The sequence below is a fragment of the Lacerta agilis genome, chromosome 5 (assembly GCF_009819535.1).
Source record: "Lacerta agilis isolate rLacAgi1 chromosome 5, rLacAgi1.pri, whole genome shotgun sequence".
In the NCBI taxonomy this organism is placed as follows: Eukaryota; Metazoa; Chordata; class Lepidosauria; order Squamata; family Lacertidae; genus Lacerta; species Lacerta agilis.
Window position 1 is genome coordinate 12118531 of NC_046316.1, and position 27622 is coordinate 12146152.

The 27622-nt window shown below is 45.5% G+C and overlaps 1 protein-coding gene across 3 annotated transcripts; it reads left to right on the forward strand.

The window, feature by feature from the left end:
- Positions 1-251: 251 nt before the first annotated feature.
- Positions 252-21847, forward strand: NOLC1 (nucleolar and coiled-body phosphoprotein 1). Of its 3 annotated transcripts, none has more exons than XM_033148622.1 (14): positions 252-400; positions 2007-2062; positions 4130-4254; positions 5579-5691; positions 7383-7548; positions 8883-8995; positions 11403-11538; positions 13190-13327; positions 14820-14909; positions 17003-17110; positions 18457-19035; positions 20222-20331; positions 21269-21349; positions 21520-21847. In XM_033148622.1, the coding sequence occupies exons 1-14, from the start codon at positions 290-292 to the stop codon at positions 21676-21678; spliced, it is 2085 nt and encodes a 694-aa protein (XP_033004513.1). In that variant the 5' UTR covers positions 252-289; the 3' UTR covers positions 21679-21847. The 3 variants fall into 3 exon arrangements, with proteins under 3 accessions (XP_033004513.1, XP_033004514.1, XP_033004515.1); XM_033148623.1 differs by having other exon boundaries at positions 8886-8995; XM_033148624.1 differs by having other exon boundaries at positions 5582-5691.
- The last annotated feature ends 5775 nt before the right edge of the window (positions 21848-27622 follow it).

A 27622-nucleotide genomic window follows, 5' to 3' on the forward strand; every position in this document is an offset into this window, starting at 1 on the left:
TTCTATTTTAAATCCGAAACTTGACAGCTATGGTTTGGAGTAGCGGGGAGAGAGAGCAAAAAAGTCGATCGAATTTTGCACGGCGTCCTTTTATACTTTTTCCTATCGGTATGTTTTGGGGTGGTGGGTTTTTGTTGTTGTTGATGGGAGCCACCGCTTTTCAAATAATTAAATAAACTAGAATTTGTGTTCTTGTGCACGCGCACGCGCACGTATCCACGCGCGGCGGTTTTTTTTTTTTTTGTTAAATATCCGGTGCCGGGCTCCAGCTTCCTTTTCCGGCGGCGACATGGCGAAGGCGCGCGTGGTGCCGAGCGATTTGTTCCCGCTGGTCTTCGCCTTCCTGCAAGAAAACCATTTCGAGGGGGCAGCGCGGGCTTTCGGGAAAGCGGCCGGCGTGGTGAGTGAGGGGGCAACGCGGGGGTGCGGCTGTTGTTGTTGCTTTTCTTTTTTGGCGTGGGGGGGGGGGAGTTGGCGCGTCCGCGTGTCTGTGCGCGCGTGGAGGCGACAGGGATGCGTGAAATCCCTGGAGAAGGGAGAGGGGTTTCGGGGTCAGGCCCTTTCCCGCCAGCAAGGTGGCATGCCCTCCAACATTTATCTGGTGAAAATAGGGACCTCCGAAGGGGAGGCCTCGCCAGGTGAGGTGTGTGGGGGATGGCGACGACTCCATATTTGGAGGTCCGGGTTCAGATCCTGAACTTAAGGGGCTGGTCGGGGGCGTGATGGCAGTTGCAAAGGGAAAACGGTCGGGGGGGGGGTATGCTCCCCGTGGAGAGGCGACGTGCTGCGCTTGTCCAAAGGCAGCAGGTGTTTCTCGTCTCTACGCACGTGGTTTGGGGGGGGGGTAGGGGACGTTGAGTTTTTGCAACTTCCGCGTTTCCAAAATGAGGGGCGCGAAACGTTGTCACGTGGCTGGGGAATCCAAAGGTGTGTTTGGGTTAAGTTAATAGAATTTAGTTGGCTTGGTAAGTAGAACGTGTGCAAAATGGCGTAGAGTCGTTTAAAAAAAACAGTTGCCAAGTACTTGCAGTTCTGTTCTACTGTATATCAATATTTTATCATTTACCTGACATTTTCAGAAGGTGAAATTAAAATTGTTTGTTTTTCCAAAAGCAGCTACCTGCTTGGTAGACTTCCCAAGCTAGATGTTGTCCAGTCCTGAAAGCAATAGCAAAATTGAATTCCTCAAAACCAGAAACATGCTTTTAAGGCCCCCTCATTGAATAAATTCACAGAAATTAAGTTTCATGCCCTAATGGGCGATGGAGGTGATCCGTGGGCTTCTGTGGATGTTAGATAGTCTTTATACATTAAATTTCTATACCACCCTTCATCTGAGTGCCACAGGGCGGTTTTACAAAGCAATCTTTAAGGCACTGTGTATATCAGGGGTCAGCAAACTTTTTCAGCAGGGTGCTGGTCCACTGTCCCTCAGACCTTGTGGGGGGCCGGACTATTTTTTTTGGGGGGGGGGAAATGAACCAATTCCTATGCCCCACAAATAACCCAGAGATGCGTTTTAAATAAAAGCACACATTCTACTCATGTGAAAACACCAGGCAGGCCCCACAAATAACCCAGAGATGCATTTTAAATAAAAGGACACATTGTACTCATGTAAAAACATGCAGATTCCCAGACCGTCAGTGGGCCAGATTGAGAAGGCAATTGGGCCGGATCCGGCCCCTGGGCCTTAGTTTGCCTACCCATGGTGTAGATGGATGAGTGGCAAGTAATTGATAAGAGGAAGGAAATGTGCTGATGGACTGGGGCAAACTGCTTTTACTTTGAGGAGCTGTTGGGTTTGTGGGTGAGGGTGGTGAGAGTAGATTACTGAGGATGGGCGAAAGCGCCTGAGGAGCCCAGGGTGTTGGCAGCAGGAGGCTCCAGAATCCACAGCACATGGTGCTTGCTTGCAAGGAGGGCAGACTGGTTCCCCCCCCCAAAAAAAAACCAAGCATAACTTTTTCATATTTTATCATTTTTGCGTTGTGTTTGCATTTCAGACAAAACAAGACCCCAATGCTGCTTCTCTCCTAGATGTCTTCAACTACTGGCTGAAGTAAGTACTGTACAGTAGTGTAGTTTTTCAGAGAGAATCACTGCCTGTTTGTTCCAAGCATTTTTTCATCGGTTACCTGTTTGTTTGTTTGTTTTAGTAAAGCTGTTCATTGTCAGTCTCTCTTTCTCTTTGTCTGTCTCTCTCGATGCCAAACTAGGAATATGAGTGTGGGTAGTTCTGGTGAATCAGACTCGGGTCTTGCCTATAAAAGATGCTTCACAAATTGGGATAACGCCAAGTAAATGGGATCGTAATGAAAGAGTATGAATTCTTTGACATCAGTGCCTCAAAGGAAGTCCTAACATAGGTCTAGTCTAAGTTTGATTGGTTTCATCATGTGGTTGTTTTTTTTAAGCTGTTCTAACTTGTCTCCGTTGCTCCTAATGCATTGCTAAGCTTAAGCAGCCACACAGGCCCTACTATAAAGCAGGAGTTGAGAGGAGGGGGCGGAATTGCATATTTGTAGCAATGCCAGTATGCAGATGGAAATTTGCAGACCGGCTCTGGGTAATCCACAAAGCACACATGGTGAGGTAATACATATTAAAAGTCAACGGGACTACTTGCGAATAAATGTGCACAGCTGGATGTTTATGGTAAAATATCATATGTGAAATGTTTATCAAATGTATTATTTCCCCCCAAAATACTTGCTACACCAGTTGATTCACTGGTGGCATTAATCTCATAGGCGCTGTGGGGATATGCTTTTCAAAGGCGCACATTATTATTATTTGCCGTCTTTATCCACGTAAAGACAGGGTGTGAATATGTATTAATTTATTTATTGCATTTGTATGCCTCTTATCTTGGATCATCGGGAGGTCTCCTATTCAGACACTGACCAGATCCAGCTGCTGCACATGTCTTCAGATCCTGCCCTGGGATCAGAGAAGAACCACATGTTTTAAACTGGTTCTGTTGACCTTGATGGATCTAAATCCCAACTGGTGAGGGATGAGAACCACCAAAGAAAATCTAGTGTGTACATAACCTCTCAATATTGGTACAAATATACATGCCCATGCATTCTCTTTATTTGTCCTGGGTTGCCTTGTTAGTAAACCTAGCTGTAAAAGTAAGCTAAGTGTACCAATTCACAAGCATTGGGGTGTGTGTGTGTGTGTGTGTGTGAGGTTTTCACATTGTGCTTGTGCAAATGGATGTAGTTCTGCACATCCTGTTACCATGTGTGCTTGATGCACGTGTTTTCATCACACAGCAGTGTAACAGGGAGTGTTCAATTTTAATCATCGTTAGCATGAGGACCAGTTTAAAATGCAGTTCCCCCCCCTCCCCCCCAAAAAACCCTCAAAATGTGCAGTTCCTGTTTGTGCATACTCGAGAAATCAGGAGTAACACACACACCCCTGTGGATATGGAGTACCACTATTTTGCAAGGGGAGGGAAGTCTGTTCAGCACTAATGCGAAGACACCCCACCTCGAAATCCAGGGAGTTCTGTGGTGCTCAGAAGGAGGTAACAGGACCTTCCCGGTTATTCTAGATGTTGAACCAAAGCCAAGAACGAAAGGATTCCGCTCTCTCAGACAAAGTAGGTGCACTGTGGTAGCTAACAACGCAGTCCTACCCATGTCTACAAGGAAGTAAACCAAATTCAGTTCAATAGATCTTGCTGGATCCTAAAGCAACAATAGTTATACCTCTGTTTCCCAATTTCTTTCAGCCAGTCCTGCATTCCTTTTTGGCTGCTGTTTCTTCTTGCCTATCTCTCCCCCCCCCCTTCAAATGGAGCTTTTGATTCATTAGTGAAGGAGCTAGGAGAGAGGATTTAAAAACTGAATACCGGTTGTGGGAAACCACAGGAGGGGGCAGTGCTTGAATCCAGCTTGCAGGTTTCCCCACAGGCACTTGGTTGGCCATTGTCAGAAGTGGGTGCTGGACTAGACGGGCCATTGGCCTAAGTAATCCAGCAGCCTCTTCTTGTATTCTTAGGAACAGAAAACTTAATGCTGTTGCTTTTCCACCAGCACCTGGGGTCACGGACGAACCTTACACACAGCTCAGTTACACAGTAACTGGACTAGACTGTGATGTTTTCCTTTAGGTCACCTGAAGCCAAAAAAAGACAAGCTGTTCCCAATGGTCCTCCAGCGAAGAAGGCAAAGAAAGAATCTTCATCCAGTTCTGACAGCTCCAGTGAAGATGAGAAGCCCCCAGCTAAAAAACAAGGTAAATTGTGCTAGTTTGCTCCAGTATACAGATAAGGTGCTTCATACTTGGGTGCTGATTTTGATTCCGCAAGGAGTAGCCCAGGACGCGGGCAGCGCTGTGGGTTAAACCACAGAGCCTAAGGCTTGCCGATCTGAAGGTCGGCGGTTCGAATCCCTGCGACGGGGTGAGCTCCCGTTGTTTGGTACCAGCTCCTGCCAACTTAGCAGTTCGAAAGCACGTCAAAAGTGCAAGTAGATAAATAGGTACCGCTCTGGCGGGAAGGTAAACGGCATTTCCGTGTGCTGCTCTGGTTCGCCAGAAGCGGCTTAGTCATGCTGGCAACATGACCCGGAAGCTGTACACCGGCTCCCTCGGCCAATAAAGCGAGATGAGCTCTGCAACCCCAGAGTCCACGACTGGACCTAAGGCTCAGGGGCCCCTTTCTCCTCCCGTTGTTTCTGTCCACATTTGGATACGGGTCACAATCCAGAGCAAATAAGTTATTGAGTGCCCTTGAGTAAAGGGTCCATCAGCCACTATACCGTAATGTTTATCATAAACATAACTCAAAGCAGTTGGAAGTCCGTGGCCAAAGAATATACAGGTGAAACTCGAAAAATTAGAATATCGTGGAAAGGTTCATTTCTTTCAGTAATTCAACTTAAAAGGTGAAACTAATATATGAGATAGACTCATGACACGCAAAGCGAGATATGTCAAGCCTTTATTTGTTAAAATTGTGATGATTATGGCGTACAGCTGATGAGAACCCCAAATTAACAATTTCAACTTTGGGGTTTTCATCAGTTGTATGCCATAATCCTCACAATTATAACAAACAAAGGCTTGACATATCTCTCTTTGCATGTCATGAGTCTATCTCATATATTAAACTCCAGTAGCCAATGAAAACAATTGCTTACGTAAATGGACTTTTCCACGATATTTTAATTTTTTGAGTTTCACCTGTGGGTAAGGGGGGCTGTAGATTCTTTAAGGAGTCCTACTCAGCAAGTGGGGGAAAATAAGGAAATCACGTAAATCCACTTGAAGGTTTTTTTGGGGAAGAAAACAAAATCCAACCCAAACTGAGGGGTGTGTTTTACACGACCGATATAAAAACCAACAAATGCAGATGTTTTGGAAACGTAGCTTTATTTTAGGGTTAAAATAATCTGTTCATAGGGTGGGAAGAAGTGGTTTTTTGTGGGGGGTGCTCTTTGCAATAGCAACTTTTGCTGACTGCTGTCTGCCGTTAAGATAAAGAAGATGGGTTCTAGATTCCTTTCTAAGTGACTTTATATTTTCTTTTTCTTCTCCCCCCTCCCTGCCCCAAATCTAGCAGCCAAGCCTGCTGCTGTAGCCAAAGTGCCAGCAAAGAAAGCTCCTGAGAGCAGCAGTGATGATTCTAGCGACTCTTCCGATTCAGAGCAAGAGAAGAAGTCGCCAGCAAAGGTGAGATTCTTGCCCTTGCTCCTCCTAAGTCTTGAAATGTCCTAAAGTTGCCCTGAAAGCTACCGGTACAAAACATGGAAACTCTCATGGTTCTGTGAGCTGGCCCGCCCTGTTTTTACTATTCTTGGTGTTCTTAAAAACAAATTCATTCTTGTTTAGGATAGAAAATAATGTGAAGGCGAAAAACGGTTACCATACCCAATACCAAGTGTATGCTTGTTTGCTTACAAAGAACTCTCAACCTTTATCTGAAACTTTTAAAACATGGTGGCAGATAATTTTGGATATTGGTTTGAGGTAAAGGCCAGGACACGCTGTCAGTGGAAATGAGGGTTGTTCTGGAAAGGGTTTGCTAAATAATAATAATAATAATAATAATAATAAGGCGGTAACGAATGGGTTTTAAAGGAAGCAAGGGGAACCAACTGAAGTTGTGGTGCCCTGTTCTCCTCCAGGGAAGCTTTACAGAGTATTTCCAAAGGTATTCTAGGGAACCCTGTGATTCCTCCGTAAAATCAGTAATGGTGGCAAGCTTCTCTGAAAGGCAGTGAGGCCACCATTGTTCATCTTAAACTGCAATTCATAGGAGCAGAAATAGGTGCTGCATATTCTAAACTGCCCTCTTGGTTCATATGGAACAGTGGTGGGGTCCAATACTGGCCAGCGCCCTACGTAAAATAAGCATGCACACTAGAACACTTCCTGGAATCCTCTGCTATGGGTCTCCTGGTTGTTCCAAGTGTCTAGGAGTCCCTTGTTGGGAATGGATTTATTGAAGCTTTAATTCTGAAACTGCTGGTTTTGAATATACTATTTGTTCACAGTTTGAGGGTGGAATGTCTTAAAATATTAACATGGAATAATAGAGGCGTTAAGTCAGGGTTTCCCAAAGTTGGGTCTCCAGCAGTTTTAGGACCACAATTCCCATCATCCATGATGACTAGTGCCGCTAGCTAGGGATGATGGGAGTTGTAGTCCAGAAGCAGCTGGAGACCCAGCTTTGGGAAACTGTTAAATGGAGACTATTGGCTCTTATGGAAGCGTATTAGACCCCATCCTCCAGGCTTCTGACATGTATTTGTAACGTATCCATGAAGTTGCCGGCAAATGTACCATAGTGAGAGCAGAGAAGGATGGAGTGCTCCTCTGCTATGACACTGGACTGTCAACATTCACATGCGTTGCTTCCCTGGGACAACATAGAATGGGTTGGTGTTGCGTGAGAAGCAGAATGGGCATTTGAGCATTTAGGCCAGGGGTCGCCAAACTTACCTGGCCTCGGGCTGCTTCCTCCGACGCCGATCGCGCGGAGGACGTGCGCACTTGCTTCTCCAGCGTGGTGCGGCACCGGAAGTAGCTTGTGCACATGCGCACGGGCCTCCGCAGAACCGGAAATGACACATGCGCAAAAGCTATTTCCGGTGCCGCACCAACCCGAAAATGGGCAGCCACGCCGGTAAGAGCGGGCAGCTGCGGCCGTCGGGGGTCAGATAATTGGCTCGTGTGGGCCGTAGCCAGCCTGCAGGCCTTAGTTTGGGGTCCCCTGATTTAGGCCAAGCAAGGCTGCACTCCAGGATATGCTAACAGGATATGCCAACTTTTGCTGAAGGCAGGGTTATAGTCAACTAAATATTATGTAAACTATTACAAAAGTAATGTGGCTTGTGGTGTTTACTGACATCTCTCGTTAGAAGGGAACAGGTCTCCCAGTTAAGAAAGCTATCGTGAAAACAAAAGCGCAGAAGAAACCCAGCAGTTCTAGTTCAGATTCAAGTAGCTCGGAAGATGAAACTCCAAAGAAGCAGCAGCCAAAGCCAGAGGGAGGCAAAAAGGGAGCAAAGACAGCTTCTAAACCAGGTAACTCGCCTGCATTAGTGCAGGAAACCAAAATGCAGCTAACAAGTTCTCACAGGGGAGCTCTGAAAGGATTTTGTGTCTCTTGAGTTTATTAAATACATGTAAAACCAGAGTTTTGTTCTGTAGACGCAGCTGACTTTTTCCCTATTGCTTCTAGTTTGGATTGTTTCACAGACGATAGATACATAGGGCTGCCTTTGAAATGGTCCAGAAGTTCCGCCTGGTTCAAGGGAGAGCTGCAAGATTAACTGGGAGGGTGGATCAAATCATGTTATGCCAGGATCATACCAACACAGCTGCCTCGGCTCCCATTGTGTTTCTGGTTTCTGAGCGCTAGTTTTAACCTTAAGAGCCCTTAATGGCTTGGAATCGGGATACCTGAAATACCACGTTCTATGTCACACATACTTGCCGGAACTGTGAGATCTTCACAGGCCCTACCACAGGTGCCTCAGCCAGGTGATGGGTGAATATTGAGAACAGTGCCTGCTTAAGTGGTGGCACCATAGTTGTGGAATGCCTTGCCCACGGAGGCTTGTCTGGTGCCAACTTTATGGTAATTTTTGCATCAGGCGAAGACTTAACTTTTTTGTTCTCCTGGGCTTTTTAAAAAAATATGATTTAAACAAAGAGCTTGTGTTCTGAACCATGGCTTATGTGCTGCGTATTTTTGAGACTGGTGAGACTGGCTTTTATTTTCTCTGCTGGAAATGTTTCTGTTGCACCTGTTCTAGGTTACTGTGTTGTCATAGAAGAGTAAAAGTTCTAAAAGTAGAGAGGGGGGAGGGGAGGTCATTCATATCCAAATCACTGAAAACAGGGAATAAAACCTGGACAATATGAATTTCCTTTTCTAGACCTCAGGCCTGATACACAATGCTGAAGACCCTCCCTCCTTTATGATAGCTCAGTTGGTAGAGAATGAGACTCTTAACCTCAGGGTCGTGGGTTTGAGCAAAAGATTCCCGCATTGCAGGGGGGTTGACTAGATGATTCCTGTGGTGCCTTCCAAGTCTCTGATTCTATGAATATATAATTCTTAATGGGCTCAGAACAACAGTGGGGGGGGGGGTTTACGGCATGATACCAACTCGTTAAGCCAAGTACAAAGAAATCTGAATCCTGTTTAAAGTAAACTAAACTAATCTTGCTGAAAACAATAGGAAATGATGTTCACTGTTTTGGTTCGTTAACCGCATCATACCGTATAGCCCAGCAAATTGAACTTGGGAAAGGGGAGGTAAAAATTATTGTAGTGCTACGCATATGCAGTAGCTGGATTCGAGCTTTCTAATTGCCTCTGTGCATCAAACATTATTTGCTTTCGCAATCAGCAGCAAAAGTCACCAAGGTGGCGCCCAAAATTACCAATGGCAAAGCGGAAAGTAGCAGTGACAGCAGCAGCAGCAGTGAGGATTCTGATTCAGAAAAGGGTCCACCTGCGAAGGTAAGCAATAGATCTTTGTATGGTGGCTAGAATTGCTAACGCTTGTCTTTCCTGTATTTATTTGTTTGGAAGGAACTCAGGTGCACTAGAGCATGGGAACTAGGCAGGCATACTTGGTGTGGAGCCTTTGTATTAGTTCTGCGGCTACTTACACTCGGAGCACTCAAGACTTCATATGCTATATTCACGATCCTCTACTCAAGTCTGTCTTAGACTTGCAGCGCACATGTCCGCTCCTAAATTCAATTTAGGCACTCCTCTGAGTTCAGACAGGCTTATTTCCAGATTAAGCGTGCAAAGGATTGCAGACGTAATCTTCTAGCTGGTACCTGTGAACAGGGAGAAAGTCAAAAATTTCTCTTTTATATTTTCTCCTTGTGAGATTATGCGCCCCAGAATTTCTCAGCTGATACTGCGCCTCTAACTATATTTGTATTGTGACTCCCCCCAAAATATTTTTTTGAATAAATTTTATTAGGATTTATAAAAAGAAATACACAGCTTAACATCAAATATGTCTCTTTTTAATCCAAAACTAAAACATTGATTTAAATGCAATAAAAACATAGGGGGAGGGGGGAAGAGAGAAGGAGAACAGGAAAAGTAGAAAGAGAAAGAAAGAAAAGAAGAAGAAATTGGATTTTGATGAAGTTCCTCACAGAAGGGCTTTTAAGAGAACCTACTGTATATTCTGGCGTATAAGACTACTTTTTAATCCAGGAAAATCTTCTCAAAAGTCGGGGGTCGTTTTATATGCCGGGTGGAGAATCTGCGGACGAGTATATCTCAAACTCTGTATTTTAACTGGGAAAGTTGGGGGTCGTCTTATACGCCCAGTCGTCTTATACGCCGGAAAATATGGTAGTTGTTATGTGGCAAAAAGGATAGATCCTTTTTATAGGTAACTGTTTAAAAATAGGAAACAAACAGTAGGAATAACTGGTTGACCATTCTAGGGAAGTGATTGGAAGAGCCCCCCCCCCGCCCTGGTTTTCTATATTTAAATTGGTGCTATTTAGCAAACCATGTGAACAGCAAGGTAGCAAGTTTTCAGATTACACCAAATTACTACGTTTTTGTATACGGTGGAAGCCGCCCAGAGTGGCTGGGGCAACCCAGTCAGATGGGCAGGGTAGAGATAATATAATTGTTGTTGTTGTTGCTGCTGCTGTTGTTATTTCTGAAGGAATCTCAAGCAGAGTTAGATGAGCTCCAAAAGCATAAAAAACTGAAAACAGGATGACAGCTGAGAAAAGTGCAAAGTAAAGTACTCTGGGACAAAAATAACAAACTTCTGATACTGATTGATTAGCTGCGTCTATCCAGGGAAGTTCTCATGCTGTACTGGCAAGTTAGATAAAGAGTAAAGAATAAGTTCACTGGGAGAGGAGAGAGATTCAGTATTCCATTGGCAGCAGAAAGGGCAAATTCCATGCTGGGAAACGGATTGGAAATAACAGGGCAAGCTTCCTAAATCAATATAGAAATCAGGTAACAGTCAGATTTAGATTACTATGTCAAGACCTGACCATATTTTTTTTTTTAAAGTTACGGATATAAAGGGCAGCCTTCAGTTCTATGTGTTTTCACTAGGAATGACCTGCTGAGATCAGTGAGGCTTCCTTCCAAGTAACTGGAGGACAGCAACCTCAAACTTGGCATCTGTAATGCTTATTCCTTTTTGCATGAGAATTAAGGCTGCAAGCTCTAAGCACAGTCTCGCTTAAATCAAAATGATTGCTCCGCATGGTAGGAAAGGAACCGTTTCACAGGGTTATCTCCTCATGTGCAACCTGGAAAATGGTCTATAAGGCACATTTATGCATTAATATAGTTCAGGAAGTATTTCTGGTGTGATTCAGAAATGCTAGCCTGCTATAAACAGTAAGCAGGTGATGCTGTTAAGGAGAACATACATGTAGAAGCGGCTGGAGCGCTTCAAAGCTTGTGGCAGCTTAAAAGTATTAGCGGTAAGACAATGCCACATTATTCTGCCTCTTGCATTGCTGCGTCATTTTACCTTGTTTACGAAAAAAGAGAGAAAAGCAATGAGCTGTTTTTCATTTTCCACCCTCTTTTCGACTCCTGGTATGTCCAGTCCATTCTAGTCCAGTCCTCCTAGACAGCTGCTTTATTCATCTGACAAACTGGGCTCTAGCCCCACAAAACCTATGAAACAATACGTTTGTTGGCCTTTAAAGAATCCATATGACTTCTTCCTGCAAGAGTCTTTAACTATCCCTCTGGAATAAATTCTCTTTTAATAGACTTTCATGTCTCCGGCTTGTATTTGAGTTGTGTGCCTGGTAGGGTATCAAATGAGTAGTATCTTTGGATGGTAATTGCTCTTAAAACTTCACCCTTAATGAATGGGCAACGGTGGGTCATCTTCTCTCCCTGTAATAAGAGTGAGCCAAAGAAAACTCCGCAGTCCAAACCTGAAGCCGCTCGTCTGCCCACAAAGAAGCAAAGCAGCAGCAGCAGTAGTGATGATTCTTCTGACAGTTCAGCAAGTGGGAAGCAAGTGTCAAAGCCGAAGGCAGGTGAGTTGCTGGCGGATGCTTACGGTAAAACCCTTCCTGAAGCTCCAGTTGATTCCAGAGCAGTGCCACAAGATTATTAAATGGGACGGGGCAGTTTGACCAGGTTATTAGTGCCAATGCTGAATAACGTACCCAGCAGGGAGAGAGCACCCAGCTTACAGAATAGCATTTCCAGGGAAGGGTTTTTACCCTCCTTGTGTTCTTTTGAAGACCTTCCTAAATAGTTTCTGTAATTTTAAATCGTGTGTTTTAACCCAGGGAGCGCAGCACGTTTTGTGAGTGCTGTGTCGCTGTTTGTGTTTTGACTTAATGGCTTTATCTTATTCCGTATTTTAATTCTTTTTTTTGGGGGGGGGGATAAATTTTACTAGGATTTCTAAAGAGAAATACAGAGCTTAATATCAAATATCCCCCTTTTTTACGGCCAGCGCTAAAACATTGATGTAAATACAATAAGAACATAGGAAAAAGAGTGAAAAAGAAAAACAGGAAAAATTAATATTGTCCATGTCGGGTCGGTCAACCATCGCTACTGTGTCCTTTCTTTTAGCAGATCAAGATGATTAGGTGACAGCAAAAACTGCAAGGTTTTTAGCAGGGGCAATTAGAATAAGATCTATTATTTGAATATTGATGTAAACCCCCCAAAATGTATTTTCTATAGTTAGGTTTTTACCTCTATCTTCAGTATATTTTATTTTATTTTATTTTACTGCTATGGCTAGTCGCTAATGCAAATAAAGATTATTCTTCTCTTCTCTCGAAAGAGAAATAAAGAAGTAATAGACAAGAGATTTAAAAAGAGAGAGAAAGAAGAAGTTCCGAAATTAATAATTCTTTTTCGTTCTTGTCTATTGTAAGGCGCCCAGTCTGTGCCTGTGCTGCGGCCCCTTCCTGGAATCTGTGTTACATGTAACATAGTGGGTTTACTAGCCTGGAGATGGGGTGAATTATAGCCCCAGCCCTCTTTCCTTCCCCAGACTTTGCCTGCCGCCTGGGCTTCCTTTTGGCCCTGTGCTTGCTGTACACAAACCACAACTGCCCCCTGCCTGCTGTCTCTTAAAGCTTAAGTAGCACATAGGCTTGCTTTCCCACCTGACAGAGCCCAGAGGAAACACATGTGCTTCAAGCTCAGAGCTAGAGGGATGATGAAGAGATATGAGGGCTTTTGCTGTAGCGGCTGGTGGAAAGTCCAAGACCTCCATAGGCTGTGTGTCAAAGCAGAAATTTTACAAATTTGGGCCTAGTCTGTGCCTAACAGGAACTGAGGCAGAGCAAATGCCTGTCCCCTCTCCAGCTCTGAGCTGTTGGCAGACAGAGGCTTGTTTTCCGCCCCAGCTCCAAGCTTAGTGCTGGAGAGCGGAGCCGGATATCCCCCCCCCCAAAAAAAAACCACTTTATGCTGCGTTTCAGAGACATAGCACAAGGTTAGAGACAAGACCCTGCCACTTGGGGCGACGGTGGTCCGAGAGAACCACCAGCAAGATTGACCATAAATGGTTGACTTCTTGCAGTATCACTTTGAGAAGCATATGCTGCACAGATGATTTCACACACACACACACTGTAATTGACTAGCTTCATATTTGCCTCTCGTGTTTTGGTTATTGGCAGATCTCATCCCACCAGATTCTCTTTTGTCCTTTTGCAGGCCAGTACAGCGCTGTGCCGCCTCCTTCGTCCATAGAGTCAAGGAAGGGCAAAGCACAATCTCTATCTGTAAAGACTTCTAAGAAAAAGGTGGAAAACCATGATGAAAAGGAGCAGGCGCCTAAGAAGAAAACAGCACGTATGTATTTGTGGAGAGGAATTAAACATTAAGGTGACGGCGTCCATATTTGATGGAGGGGATTCAAGAGACAGTCCCTTTTTGTTGCATTTTGGGCAGGGAGTTGATGCACATGTATAAAATATGCTCTCTGTTGGATACTGCCTAATGATTTGTTGAAACTTCTAGAAAACCAAGGAAGCTTCCAAGGTTGGCCTTGGTTCTGTATATTCCAGAATTCCCGGCTTCACTGGCTGGCAAAAGGCTTCGTACCAGTCGAACAAAGCCTTTCTCTGTCATGAAACATGTAAGCTTACAAGTCCCTGCAATCACTGGCTGAACACACGTTAACAAACACCTTTTGCGCCTCAGTTTTTGAAGTGCATGCATGTCAGACTTCGATTGCAAAAGGCTAGGAGCCTTTTTAGGTAGCCTGAGATCAGGATGCTAGTAAATACCCCAACTCTAGAAACCTTGGTAGTTAAAGGGAGTATATCAGGACTGTTCTGATTTGGGCTGGGCTGGCTGCTTTTAAAAAGTCTTGTACATACCATATTTTTCCGTGTATAAGACGAGGGTTTTTTCTTTTTTTTACTATAAAGCAGGGGTGGCCAGCTCCCAAGAGACTGTGATCTACTCAGAGTTAAAAAAGTGGCAGTGATCTACCCCCTTTTTTGGGGTTCAGGTCAAATTGTTGAGCTTTTTTTAAGAAGGACGAAGGCACATGGGGGGGGGGTTCGCGTCAAAGTTGTTGAGTTTTTTCAGGAGGAGGCAAAATGTTGAGCTAAAATAAGGGAGCCACAGTTGTTCAGCTTCTTTGGGGAAAGCCAGTGATCTACCTCAGACGTCCAGTGATCTACCGGTAGATCACGATCTTAAAGAATAGTTAAATATAGGGGGTCGTCTTATACACGGATAGTGCATAGGGCAGGGGTCAGCAACCTTTTTCAGCCGTGGGCCTGTCCACCGTCCCTCAGACCATGTGATGGGCTGGACTATTTTTTTTGGGGGGGGGGGGGTGAACCAATTCCTATGCCCCACAAATAACCCAGAGATGCATTTTAAATAAAAGGACACATTCTACTCATGTAAAAACACGCTGATTCCCGGACTGTCTGCGGGCCGGATTGAGAAGGCGATTGGGCCACATCCGGCCCACGGACCTTAGGTTGCCTACCCCTGGCATAGGGTGGCAGTGTGGTGGTTGTCAGCCACGAGCAGAAGATTGTAAGCGGCGATTGGGCAGGTGATTGGTGGCTGCGTCAAGGTGGTGGCAAGTGGGCAGCTGATTTGTGAAGCTTGCGATTGATAGTGGCGGTCAGGCGGGTGAGCAATTGGCAGCAATTCCCCCCCCCAAAAAAAAACCCTCAACTCGGGCAATCCTCCCCCGCAAAAGCTGAACAACTGTGTATAATCCTCTCCCCCCCAAAAAAACAAAAAACCTCTGGGTATGAGCTGTTTGTTAAATTGGAATTGTTTGGGTTCAATGAAAGCAGGCTGTTTTTCTTTGTAGCTAAAGGACCTGCGGCTAAGCCATCACCTACCCCCAAATCTGCTGCTGTTTCCACCCAAAAAGAAGAGACTAGTTCAGACAGTGACTCAGGTGAGTACCACAAACAAGCAAGTTCTCTGGATTCTTTATCACTGTGTCTTTTACTGAGGAAACGTTTGGATTTCCATACTATGGAGGCAGTGAGCGAGACAGAAGTACCCTCTGTTTGAAGCTACCTGTCGGTTGCTTTTGATGTATACAACTGGTGCAGAATTACTTTGCACAGGCGATAGATATCTCACACATGGGCAAATGTAGCCGCTTGATGAAGAACCGTGCTTGGGAGTGGATTGGGGGATTCCCTTGGACGTTTTATGTCCAGAGGCTTGAGGCAGAATAGCAGAATGAAAGGCCTTCTCTGTAGTAACTCCCCATTTGTAGAATGCCCTCCCCAGGGAGGTTCGCCTGGCATCTTCATTATATATATTTTAGGTGCCAGGCAAATAGGTTCCTCTTCAACCATGCCTTTAGTTGATTAATATTCTACAGCCTTTTAAATATATGTGGGAAGACAGGGATTACTGTTTTGCTGTTTGGTTTTACCTATTGTTTTTATCCTGCATTTTATTCTGTGAACCACCCTGAGATCTTACAATGTAGGGTGGTATATAAATCTTAATACATAAATACAGTTGTACCTTGGATCTCAAACGCTTTGGCTCCCAAACAAATCGGCTCCCGAAACGACCAAAATCTTTTTGAACGATTTTTGGAAGCCAAACATCCGGGGCGGCTTCCGATTCACTGCAAAAAGCTCCTGTAGTCAATTGGAAGCTGTGCCTTGGATTTTGAGAACCAACGTACGAATGTAAATAAAATACCCGGCAATAATGATGCTGATCTATTACTTATACCCCATCCATCTGACTGGATCACCCCAGCTACTTGGGGCAGCTTCCAACAGAATATTTAAATAAACCCATAATGAAACACCAGACATTAAAAACAATCATGCCCCATAAGTCTTACAAGCTGTTCTTGTATATTCCTGAGGCCGGACTGTTGGTGGAAAGTTACAGTTCCACCACCAAAGTTCACCTTTGTATACTCTTGTGCATGTCACGGGGCAACAGAGTGCGATATTGTATGGCCTCCCTGTTAGAGGCTTTAAATACTGCTGGTAGGACGCGGGTGGCGCTGTGGTCTAAACCACTGAGCCTCTTGGGCTTGCTGGTCAGAAGGTCAGTGGTTCGAATCTGTGTAATGGGATGAGCTCCTGTTGCTCTGTCCCAGCTCCTGCCAACCTAGCAGTTCGAAAGCATGCCAGTGCAAGTAGATAAATAGGTACCACTGTGGCGGGAAGGTAAACGGCGTTTCTGTGCACTCTGGTTTCTGTTATGGTGTTCCGTTGTGCCAGAAGCGGTTTAGTCATGCTGGCCACATGACCCAGAAAGCTGTCTGTGAACAGACACTGGCTCCCTTGGCCTGAAAGTGGGATGAGCGCCGCAACCCCATAGTCACCTTTGACTGGACTTAACTGTCCAGTGATCCTGGTGGAGTAGGATAGGTTGCTTCATTGATTCAATGGGTGTTTTTTGACTTGTACCACTCCTGAGGTCAGCGTAATAATTTATCAACATTGGGCTGTAAGGGAGCATAGGGTTTGGTATATGTCCACTCCTTGCCTATCATACTCTAGCCTCTACCATCAGGAGTTAGAGAGATAAACAACTACCTGTCATTTAGAAAATACCTGAAGGCAGCCCTGTTTAGGGAAGTTTTTAATTTGTGACTCCGTATTGTATTTTGGTATTTGTTGGAGGCCGCCCAGAGTGGCTGGGGAGACCCGGCCAGATGGGCGGGGTATAAATAATATATTATTATTATTATTATTATTATTATTATTATTATTATCTACCCATTGTTGGACTTCCTGCTGGACATTGTTACATCAGCATATCTGTGATGTTGCACTGCTTGATCTCCACTGACAGAGGCCTATCTTGAGAGATGCTGGCACAACAGGGCTTTTGCAACGCTTTGAAAACCCCACCTGGCATATCTTGAGCACAGGACTGTAAAGCTGTCATTAGCACTTATGTTTGTTTTCGTTTAAAGCACACACCTCGCTTGGAACCTCTGCGGTGCGAGGTTAAAATATGCTGGGACTTAAAACAACTGTCTTGTTTGGATTTTGTGCATAGATAGTAGCTCTGAAGAAGACAAGAAGCTTCCTGCCAAATCGCCTGCAACAAAGGTTTCGGCTAAACCCGCTCCGTCAAAGGCAGCGACCAGCTCTTCTGATAGCTCAGGTACCTGGGGTTATAAGCAGACAAGCTCCATGTTGATCATTACTGTTCCCATATTACGAAAACTTCAAGATCTGGCCACAGTTACACAGATCCCTGGACGTGTTCCTCACCATATCTAAAACAAATAAAAGCCACGATGCTGCAAGTACTTTGCTTGATTTTCTTCCACCACTCCTTGTGCCCCTTGGGCTTTTAAGTGTGGCCCTGCCGATGAGCTTTAGGATATAAATCGGGGTTCGATCCACAGCACAGTCCAAGGGCTGCATGTGACCCTTGAAGAAGTGTGCATGCACACGAAAGCTCATACCAAGAACAAACTTAGTTGGTCTCTAAGGTGCTACTGGAAGGAATTTTTTATTTTATTTTGTTTTGACTATGGCAGACCAACACGGCTACCTACCTGTAACTGTGACCCTTGAGGCCTTTTTGGGCATCCCTCAGCAACATTTTACGTCCCCATTTCCCCAGCCCTCACACTGCCTCCCCAAACCCCAAATTTTGGGCTTGTCCCCACCCCATGCAGCAAGGCAGTGTGTGACCTGCGGGTACTCTTGCAGCTCACAAGAGACTGCCCTGATGTAGATGGTCCATAGAAAAGATAGCCTTTCATTGTTTAAGTAGCCATTGTTTTTTATAAGGACTTATAAACCAATCACTTAACCGAGCTTATTCCCTATGTTTATATATGCTCCAGTTAGCCACAGAAGAGGTGCCGGTCTGTTTAAAAACCGGCAAGTATCCTTCCTTCGTTTAAATTGTCTCACTATTGGCACGTGGCGAGACATACACAAACCTCATGGGCATTGATCAGTGAGTAAATATTCCAATCGCTGCTCACGAAATGTGTACACATACAGTCATACCTCATGTTGCGAACGCTGCGGGTTATGCGTTTTTGGGTTGCGCTCCGCACCGAACCCGGAAGTACCAGAACGGGTTACTTCCGGGTTTCTGCACATGTGCAGAAGCGCTAAATTGCGCTTCGTGCATGCACAGAAGCGCCAAATCACAACGTGCGCAGATGCGGTGCTGCGGGTTGCGAACGCGCCTCCCGCACAGATTGCATTCGCAACCCGAGCGTCCACATCTCATGTGCCAATCTGTCTTATAATTAATATGGGAGGGACCCTATAATTAAATCTCACACCCTCCTAAGTCAGCTTCCCTAACCAAATCCTTTCTCCTCCTACTCTTCCTTGAATAGTGAAAACACTGGTATTTGGATTTGTCCTGTGGGTGTACAGCTCGCCCCATCTGAAACTGAACTGTGAAAATGGTGTGTGCAGAACCTGCTCTGCTTTTGCCATTGAAATTTCTCCTTTAAAATTTGCAATGCCCTTCCCTAGATTCTGACAGCTCTGAGGATGAAACTCCTGCAGTTAAACCAGCTAAAAAGGCGGCAAAGAAGATTCCTGTGATGGTTGGAAAGAAGGCGGATGCTGTCTCTGGGGATAAGAGAGTTGCTCCCCCAAAAACTGGCGCAAAGAGTCCCAAGTCAGGATCCAAACCTAGCCTCTCTGCCTCCCAAGCAAGCAGTTCTTCAGATTCCAGCAGCAGCGACTCAAGTAGTGAAGAGGAGCAGAGCAAGCCTGCCCAGAAGTCGGCTAAGAAGTCGCAGGCCAAGCCCGTTCAGAAGTCGGCTAGCAAATCTGCCAGCAGCAAGAGCACAGTGGCTTCGAAGCAGGCAGAGTCCGACAGCAGCAGCTCTTCCGACAGCTCCAGCGACGACGAGTCCAAAGCGGCAGAGGAGGGGCTAAAGAATAAAGTGAAGAAAAACAGCAAGCCGTCGAAGAAAAAGGCATCGAAAGCGTCGTCTGCGCCTGCAGGCAAAACACCGTCTTCCAAGAATCTTGCATCTGAAGCAGCTAGCGATGGGGAGAGCAGCAGTTCTGATGATGAAGATGACAATGGGGCTGTAAATGGAGGTATGTCACTGCTAGCCAGGAAGGAAGGCAGGAAATGCTAAATATGGAAGAAAGTTAATACTGCATGCAGGGTGGATTTAAATCACTAGTAAGGCTTGATTTAAACCATTATTTTATTTTTGCAGAAAGACTCATTCTTGCTGTACTGGCATAATCTTAATATTTACAACCAAAGGAAGGTTTCATTTTTGGAATAATAAATTTTCAGAGTAGTTTTTACAGTTACATCAAGAATTACTGATTTGGTTATACAGGTACTATTAGAAATACATAGATAATTCCTTAATAACTATTTAAACAATTTGTTTAACTAAAACAATAACATTATAGCATATGTATCCATGTTCGTTAACTGATGTGGTTAAACATTTTTTAAAAAAAACAAAACAGACTGTTTTAGCACACCTGAAAAACTTAAATCCTTACTTCCTGATGAATAGCCTTTGGACTATAATGTAACTTAAACAGGAAACTATCTTTAGAAATATTTTTTTCCCCTCCAAAAACATTTTATTTCAAAAATCCAATTTAAGTTTTAAAAAAATGCCAATTTAAATATTTTAAAAATTGATTTTATTGATTTTTATCCACCCTGACTGCATGCATTAATGCCGCATGTGCAATATTTCCCTAGTAACTGCAGTGCATCTTATGTTTAGTGGGCAGTCAAATAGAATATGGGTCATTAAAGCAGCACTAGATGTAGGTCGCAACAAAACATTTCTTTCTTTTACTCCCACCCCACCCGACTGCTTATTCTATGGGCTGTTCTCTTATATTGAGTAAGATATGACTGTGTTAGGGATGCGGGTGGCACTGTGGTCTAAACCACAGAGCCTAGGGCTTGCCGATCAGAAGGTTGGCGGTTCGAATCCCCGTGACGGGGTGAGCTCCTGTTGTTTGGTCCCAGCTCCTGCCCACCTAGCAGTTCGAAAGCACGTCAAAGTGCAAGTAAATAGATACCGCTCCGACGGGAAGGTAAACGGCGTTTCTGTGCGCTGCTCTGGTTCGCCAGAAGCGGCTTAGTCATGCTGGCCACATGACCCAGAAGCTGTCTGTGGACAAACGCTGGCTCCCTCGGCCTATAGAGCAAGATGAGCGCACGACCCCAGAGTCGTCCGTGACTGGACCTAACGGTCAGGGGTACCTTTACCTTTACCTTTATGATTGTGTTGAAACACCGCAGGCCAATCCAAGAAGAAACGAAAAAGGGAGGACAGCCAGGGGCAAGAGACACCAGATGCCGGGAAGAACAAGAAACCCAAAACGCCACATACGTTCCCCAAGATGAAGCGGGTAAGTATCATGGAGCTGTAGAGTGGGGAGGCACCCCGAGGGTCATTTAGTCCAACCCCTTGCAATGCAGGAATCTCAGCTAAAGCATTCCTAGCAGATGGCAATCCAACCTTTGCTTAACTTCCAAGGAAGGAGAGGCCTACAACCTCCCAAGGGAGACCGTTCCACCGTCAAACAGCTCTTACTGTCGGAAAGTTCTTCCTGGTGTTTAGTCGGAATCTCCTTTCTTGTAACTCGAAGCCATTGGTTCAAGTCCTGCCCTCCAGAGCAGGAGAAAACAAGCTTGTTCCCTCCTCCATGTTGGCAGCCCTTGAGATACTTGAAGATGGCCACCATATCTCTTCTCAGTTTCCTGAGGAAGACTGAAAGGATCTTGGAAGGAGGGGTGGAATTGCCTTCTTGATGAGAGCTGCGAAAAGCTTTCATCTCTTTGATTGTCTCCTTTTACCCTGAGAAACCTTGTTGAGGTGCTATAAATTTGCCAGGAGCAGCCTGGCATCTGTGGTTCTAGTCCATGGGTCAGCAAAGTTTTTGTGGCTTGTGCCAGTTCACAGTCCTGCAGACGCTGCAGTGGGCCGGGCTGGAGTGCACACGCACACATGCGCAAACGTTATTTCCGGCACAGATGGAAAGCTGGCCAGCATCGCGGAAGGCAGTCCCTGCTCTGCTCCACAGGAGCCGACCAAGCGGGTGGCAGGGGTCCATGGGCCGGTTAAATGACCCCCATGGGCCGCTTGTGGCCCATGGGCCTTAGGTTGCCAACCCCTGTTCTAGTCACTGGGGCATCATGAAGCATTTCTGTCCTAGGAAGATCCTTAACTTTACTGTTTTGGTGCATACGGCCATAAATCCAATGTAGTTTGGGGCTCATTGCTTTAAATTGGCACGACGGCTGCTGCAGGAAAATACCAAAATACCAATTTTCTTTTTTTGACAGCAGTCCAGTCCTTTCCGCAGAGTAAAAGCAGAAGAGATTGAGGTGGATGCACGAGTAGCAAACAATTCATTTGATGCCAAGGTAAGAGGAAGATAAAAGAGTTGCATTCCTCCAGACTGTAGTTTGTGCTAAACACTGGAATTTTTGCACAGACTGTCTAGGACCTGTTTGCTTTAGGGAGCATTGCCTCTTCAGTAACTGCTCGATGTTCTTTTGCTGACTGGTGGTCACTGACTCGCTATCTCTTCCAGAAAGGAGCTGCAGGTGACTGGGGCGAAAAGGCCAACGAAGTCCTGAAATTTACGAAAGGGAAATCCTTCCGACACGAGAAGACAAAGAAGAAGAGGGGAAGTTACTGCGGCGGCGCAATCTCCACGCAGATAAACTCCATCAAATTTGAAAGCGACTAAACTTTAGTTGCCTCTGCAGAACCCAAGGCCTGAGCATGTGAAAAAAATGCAGAGTGTAGTGGGATATCTGTTCCTCAAAGCATCAACTCCTGTATTGGTAACATGGGAAGATGGTTGCTCTTTTACGTAATGACAAAACGTAGCCGTGTCTGTGACTGTCTCTTGAGGACTTCCCAGAATTTCTTAATTAAGTACAAATTTATTTTTAGATGACAGAAGTTCAGTTCTCTCGTACCTCAAGAAGCGGTATGTGTGTTGTTATTGTTTTGCTAAACACCCTTTTTAAATCTTCCAACAAATCTAACATTAAGGTTGCATCAAAAGCTCTGCTCCTTGGTAGGGAATGTGTTCTTGCCTGCTGTCAAAAGGGTGATCCCACCTTCGCAATCTCGCCTATCATTTCCCCCCTCTTCATTTGGGGCATTCATAAAACATTTCCACCATCTCTTAAGAGCTAGGCAACTTGGTTAAATCCAGGCAAATCTTCCCTTTTCCTATAAAAGGATTGGCTATAACTACTTGAAAACCACTGAGTTAATGGTTTGGGCCATCGTTTTTGTAGATGACGCAACAAAAACGTCTGCCCGCTTCCTTCTGGTTTCTCCCAAAAGCCAGGAAAATACCCAAGGGTTGAAACAGCTCCAGAGTGCAGCGCCACTCATTGTTATCTACATTTTGACAATCATGTAATACCTTTGAGGGGAAGTGAGAGTTCTTGCATGGTGGCTCTGCCAACTAGTATGTCGCTCGCAATGGCCGTTCTTATTTGGATAGTGTGCAGTTGGGCCCGTTGAAGCCTTTGTCCATCTGATTTGTTTTGCTTTTGGGGAATGTGATGACTCTTCATTTCCCAGTGAGGACAGGTCACGTTAAGGCTCTTCCGTGAGAAGCTTGCAACCTCAGTCATGTTAATCCATGCTGGTGTGCTTCAGTGTGGCCAGAGAAGCCACAATGCCTCTTTAGGGTAGAGCCTACAAGCCTGACCTAGAACCCAGCTGCTAAAAGATACCGGACCTGTTCAAGAAGTACCATCTGACAATAGAAAGATGGGGAAAAGTGGTTGTTGGGAGTCTTACCCTACCCCACCCCACCCCCAATGAGAAAACCTTCAACCATGTGTTTTTTCCACATGGAGCATAAAAGTAATAAAACCCAGCAGATTAACTGCGTGAGAAGCTGGCTCTCTCTCTCTCGAGAGAGAGAGAGAGAGAGAGAGCATTTTAAATGTTTCCCTGTTGTGGATATTGCTGTACTTCAGAATCCGTCCACGGCAAATGCTACGCCAGCACTGTCTGCGGGTTAAAAACAAAACAACCAAGGTTATAATGTGTCTTAATGCCCCAAAGGGCTATTCTTTTCACAGCCTTGGCCCTTGCCAGGGTACAAGAAACTGGCAAGACTCAACTCCTTCATGGTGTTGGGGCGGTTGGGTATTTTATTTGAATGGACAAACATTTAGTATAATAAAAATGTTTTTAAAATGCCGATAAGGGTTGTTGTTGTTTAATCAAGACCTAAGGGTGTTTGAATTGAGGTGGACAGAAATTGCTTTATTTAGTCCCTAATGCATGGGCATTTAACAGGGCAGCTTTTCAGCCCCAGCTGGGAATGGTAGAGCTGTGCTCACTCCACATATACAAAGAGTTGTTTGATGGGGGGTGGGCAAGTTAGGGTGAGGGGACCTGATTTGTCAAGAGGCAGTTTTGGGTGAGTAAATGCTTCTGCCTAAGGTCTAGGAGTTCTCCTGGATCTGTCAAGATGGCAGCTAGCACACAGCCTTATATCTGGCTCTGACTTGATTTGGGAACTCCAAGCTGTGCTGGGCAAGGAAGTATCTTTCACCTCTCTCAGGCGCACCATTGTCACTTCTGGATTTCATGAAAAGGGGTGTTTGTCTGGCAGCAGTTAAGAGATCTTTCCTGCCCAGGAGAGCACGCAGCTTCTGCGTTTTGTGCCACCTCCCACCTAGGCAGCCAGGAGCGGGGCAAGAACTGGAACAATCCTCAGATAGCCTTAAAGGCCACCGTGATCTTTAAGGCAGAGGGTGAGGCACAGGGGACCAGAAGATCATTTACCCTGCAGTGTCTTCTCCCACCACCATGCTGCAGTTAGGTTTTTAAAACCTCCTGGAGCCAGTAGGTGTTCTTCTCCAACCAGAAACATAACATAGGTGCAAGCTTGTTTTGTTGTTGGGGTTCCCTGCCACTCCCCCTTCTCCTGCATCTTGAAAAGACGGACGCCAGCAACTGGTTTCCAAACCAAGCATTTTCCAAAGTGTAATTGCCCTGTGCCTGTAATTAATTGCAGGAGTATCTCGACTCTTCCCACTGTCTGGCTCACACCCCACTCACTTTTGGAATGCGGCTTGCGACAAGAGGTGAGAGTGACTCTTGACCCAAATAAAATGTCGAGCCCTCACTTTCAAAGAACAACCTACCTCGCGGTTAATTGGGTCTCTTCCCCCCCACCCCAATACAAATCGTATCTGGAGTGCTAACTAGTTTATTAGCTCCCACCTAGTCAAAATTAGGGACCCAGGTGGCGCTGTGGGTTAAACCACAGAGTCTAGGGCTTGCTGATCAGAAGGTCGGCGGTTCGAATCCCTGCCACGGGGTTAGCTCCCATTGCTCGGTCGCTGCTCCTGCCCACCTAGCAGTTCGAAAGCACGTCCAAGTGCAGTTCGAAAGCACATCCAAGTGCAAGTAGATAAATAGGGACCGCTCCGGCGGGAAGGTAAACGGCGTTTCCGTGCGCTGCTCTGGTTCGCCAGAAGCGGCTTTGTCATGCTGGCCACATGACCCGGAAGCTGTCTGCGGACAAACGCCGGCTCCCTCGGCCTATAGAGCGAGATGAGCGCCGCAACCTTTACCTTTAGTCAAAATTAAGGACACCTGCTGCCCTAGTTGGCACAGATGAAAGGGGAAAGTAGAACACCCTGTCTTCAAGCATTAAAAGAAAAAGAACATTGAAAGCGTTTCTTCATATAACTGGTTCCTAGTGCAACAGCACCTAGCCTACAAAATGGAAAGTTGTGGGAACTTCACGCCAAAGGAATTGCAGTCATCATATACCGCTAGTTGAAGCCCGCTACTGAGGTCTGCATTGGATCTGCCATCTGTCCATTTCCTACCCAACACATGTGATCCGGGATCAGGCCTGTGTAGCGTGTCAATTACATAGGTGCAAAAGGAGCGACTTGCAGGGTGCTAGTTAAATGTTAATGCCATCTAGTATCCTCCAGAAACTGTTTAGTTGTGAACGGCTCCTTGAGCAAGAAGGTTCACTTTGGGCCCGTTTATTTTCTGATATCCTTCATTAGTATGTCCATCCTTTTTCTTTCTTTTTTTAAAATTTCTGTTAAGGGCCAGTACTATAACTAGAGGCAGCAGATTTCCTGCCCAGATACCTTCAAACAGATGGGCTTATAGGTGCAATTGAGACGGGGGGGGGGGGGGGTAGGGGAGTTTGCATAGCATCAGTTTAAAGTTGCAGGTTCTCTGAGCACCGGAAAGGCCACCTTTATTACTGGACGCAGCGTTTCCCAAATCTCCAATGTCCTGAAGCAGTGTGGGAAACTCAGAAGTCAGCTGATCTGAGGCAGCATCTGACAGGCAACTGCACATGTTCACTTAGGAGCAAGTTGGATTGGATTCAGAGGGATTTGCTTCTCCGGAAATGTGAATAGCCTCATTCTGCAGCCAAGTATTTCCCGTTCTGCTACTATCCAAAAAAAGTCATGGGCATCAGAGCATCTGAATTGTGTTTGCTACTCTCCTTCTGTTTATTCCTATTCATTTCCCCCTTTCGTGCTTTTATGATGTTTGTTTGGGATTTGCATTATTTAGATGAGATACCTCTTTTATAATGCTCCTGCTACCAAAATCTTCAACCTGAATATCTCGGGTGTCAGTAAGACCAGGCACACCAGAGAGCAGCATACCAACAGGCCAGAAAGGAGTTTCGTTTTTGTTTTTTGAGAGGGGCTGCAGCATCAACCTACCACATGTCCGAAGTGGGCATAACTAGAAGTCTAGTGCATTGCAATTGCTACAACAGGCAGGGAAAAAATTGGGTGGTCTGCCCGTTTTCAAGCAGTCCATCTGGCGGTGGGCTGTTTGGGAACAGCTGGTCGGCACTTTGACTGGAAGTGGCTTTCCTCAAGTTCAGATAGGGCTCTCACTCAGCCCTACCTGGAAATGGCAAGACTTGAACCTGGGACTTGCTGCGTGCAAAACATGACCTGCCACTGAGCCTAGGGCTCTTTCTCTAGTTTACGGTAACCACTCAGAAGAAAATGACAACCCATGCTTGGTTCCAAGAGGGACTTTGAGCGGGTAAGTCTGCTAGGGTTAGGAACCTAGGATTCTGGAATAAAAGAAGCACCTTGGTATGTAAGTAGGAAAACAAAAGTTCTGGCTGTTAAATACACCATTACTCTCCTTAAATGTGTGTGGTGGTGGTGGTGGTTTTAATTCTGCTGTCACACCTAATGACGGCAGCCAAATGTTGAGCTGCATCTTTGTGTGGGGCGTCCCCAAGGGCTAAGCGCTCTGTCCCCAGTATCAAATCTGGCTCTCTTTCTCTTACCTCTGTTCCCGAGGCTGTTAGGCAACAGGGTGAACACACAAAGTGGAATGAACCTGTTCCTAGCGTGCAGCTTTAGTTACAGGCATACAATGCAGTTTTAATAGGGTGGGAAACTGGAGGAGAAGAATGGAATCATTGTTGACAAGAGAGCATCACACGCATGCATCAGGGTGGAGTGTGCACCTGTTTGTTCTTCCACTCGCCCATGGCTTTCCATTCAGGTCAGTCTCCCATCTGGCTTTCCATTCCTCTCTAACATCAGTATTTCACAGTCACTGTCCCTGACAGTCCCCAATTGGCCTGTTCGGTGGGCTTCTTCGGAATTGTTTTTCTGCGGCAAACTGGGGTTTCTCCAGATCTACGGCTACTTCATGCAGGGGTGGGGCCAGAAACCATTAATGAAGATTGTTCATTTTACTGCTTAAAGTTGCCCAGCCTATTATTAATAAGACTGTCTCAAGGCAAATCTAAAAAAAATGTAGTTTAAACACCGACAATTGGGAAACACTTGCCTGCGAGTGCTCCAATTGGAGAACAGCTTTTAAGATAAGATAATATTTATTGTCATTGTCCCCCTGTGGGGACAACGAAATTACTCGGCTGCTCCATCCACCTTACTAAAGGTGTCATGGGCTTTGAAGACACTTGAACTCAGGACGCAATGCTAAGAGGAAGGCACACTTGGCAAATCCACACTGATCAACTCCTGCCCAGAAACCAATGTCCCCACTGTGGAAGAACGTGTGGATCCAGAATTGGCCTCCTTTGTCACTTACGGACTCATTGTTAAAGCCGTGTTTATGGAAGACAATCTTACTGTGCTATGAGTGATCACCAAAGAAGAATAAGATTAATAATAATAATAATATAATGTTCAATGGCAGCTTAGCCTCTCACAGGGTAGTTGCAATCCATATCTTGTTTTCAGAGTCCACTAGCCTGCTTTCGGGATACGGGTGGCGCTGTGGGTTAAACCACAGAGCCTAGGGCTTGCCGATCAGAAGGTCGGCGGTTCGAATCCCCGCGACGGGGTGAGCTCCCATTGCTCAGTCCCAGCACCTGCCCACCTAGCAATTTGAAAGCACGTCAAAGTGCAAGTAGATACATAGGTACCGCTCCGGCGGGAAGGTAAAAGGCATTTCCGTGCACTGCTCTGGTTCGCCAGAAGCAGCTTATTCATGCTGGCCACATGGCCCGGAAGCTGTACGCCGGCTCCCTCGGCCAGTTACGCGAGATGAGTGTCGCAACCCCAGAGTCGGACACGACTGGACCTAATGGTCAGGGGTCCCTTTACCTTTACTAGTCTGGTTTCAGTAACTCATAATAATAATGTTTTTAATAATAAAAAATAATAAAT

What these genes read in the sequence shown, in the direction of transcription:
- NOLC1 (XM_033148622.1), top strand. Translation starts at nt 290, where the DNA reads ATGGCGAAGGCGCGCGTGGTGCCGAGCGATTTGTTCCCGCTGGTCTTC. An exon ending in GCCCCCAGCTAAAAAACAAG is followed by an intron (nt 4,255 to 5,578) that starts GTAAATTGTGCT and finishes CCCCAAATCTAG; the next exon opens with CAGCCAAGCCTGCTGCTGTA. An exon ending in ACAATTCATTTGATGCCAAG is followed by an intron (nt 21,350 to 21,519) that starts GTAAGAGGAAGA and finishes TATCTCTTCCAG; the next exon opens with AAAGGAGCTGCAGGTGACTG.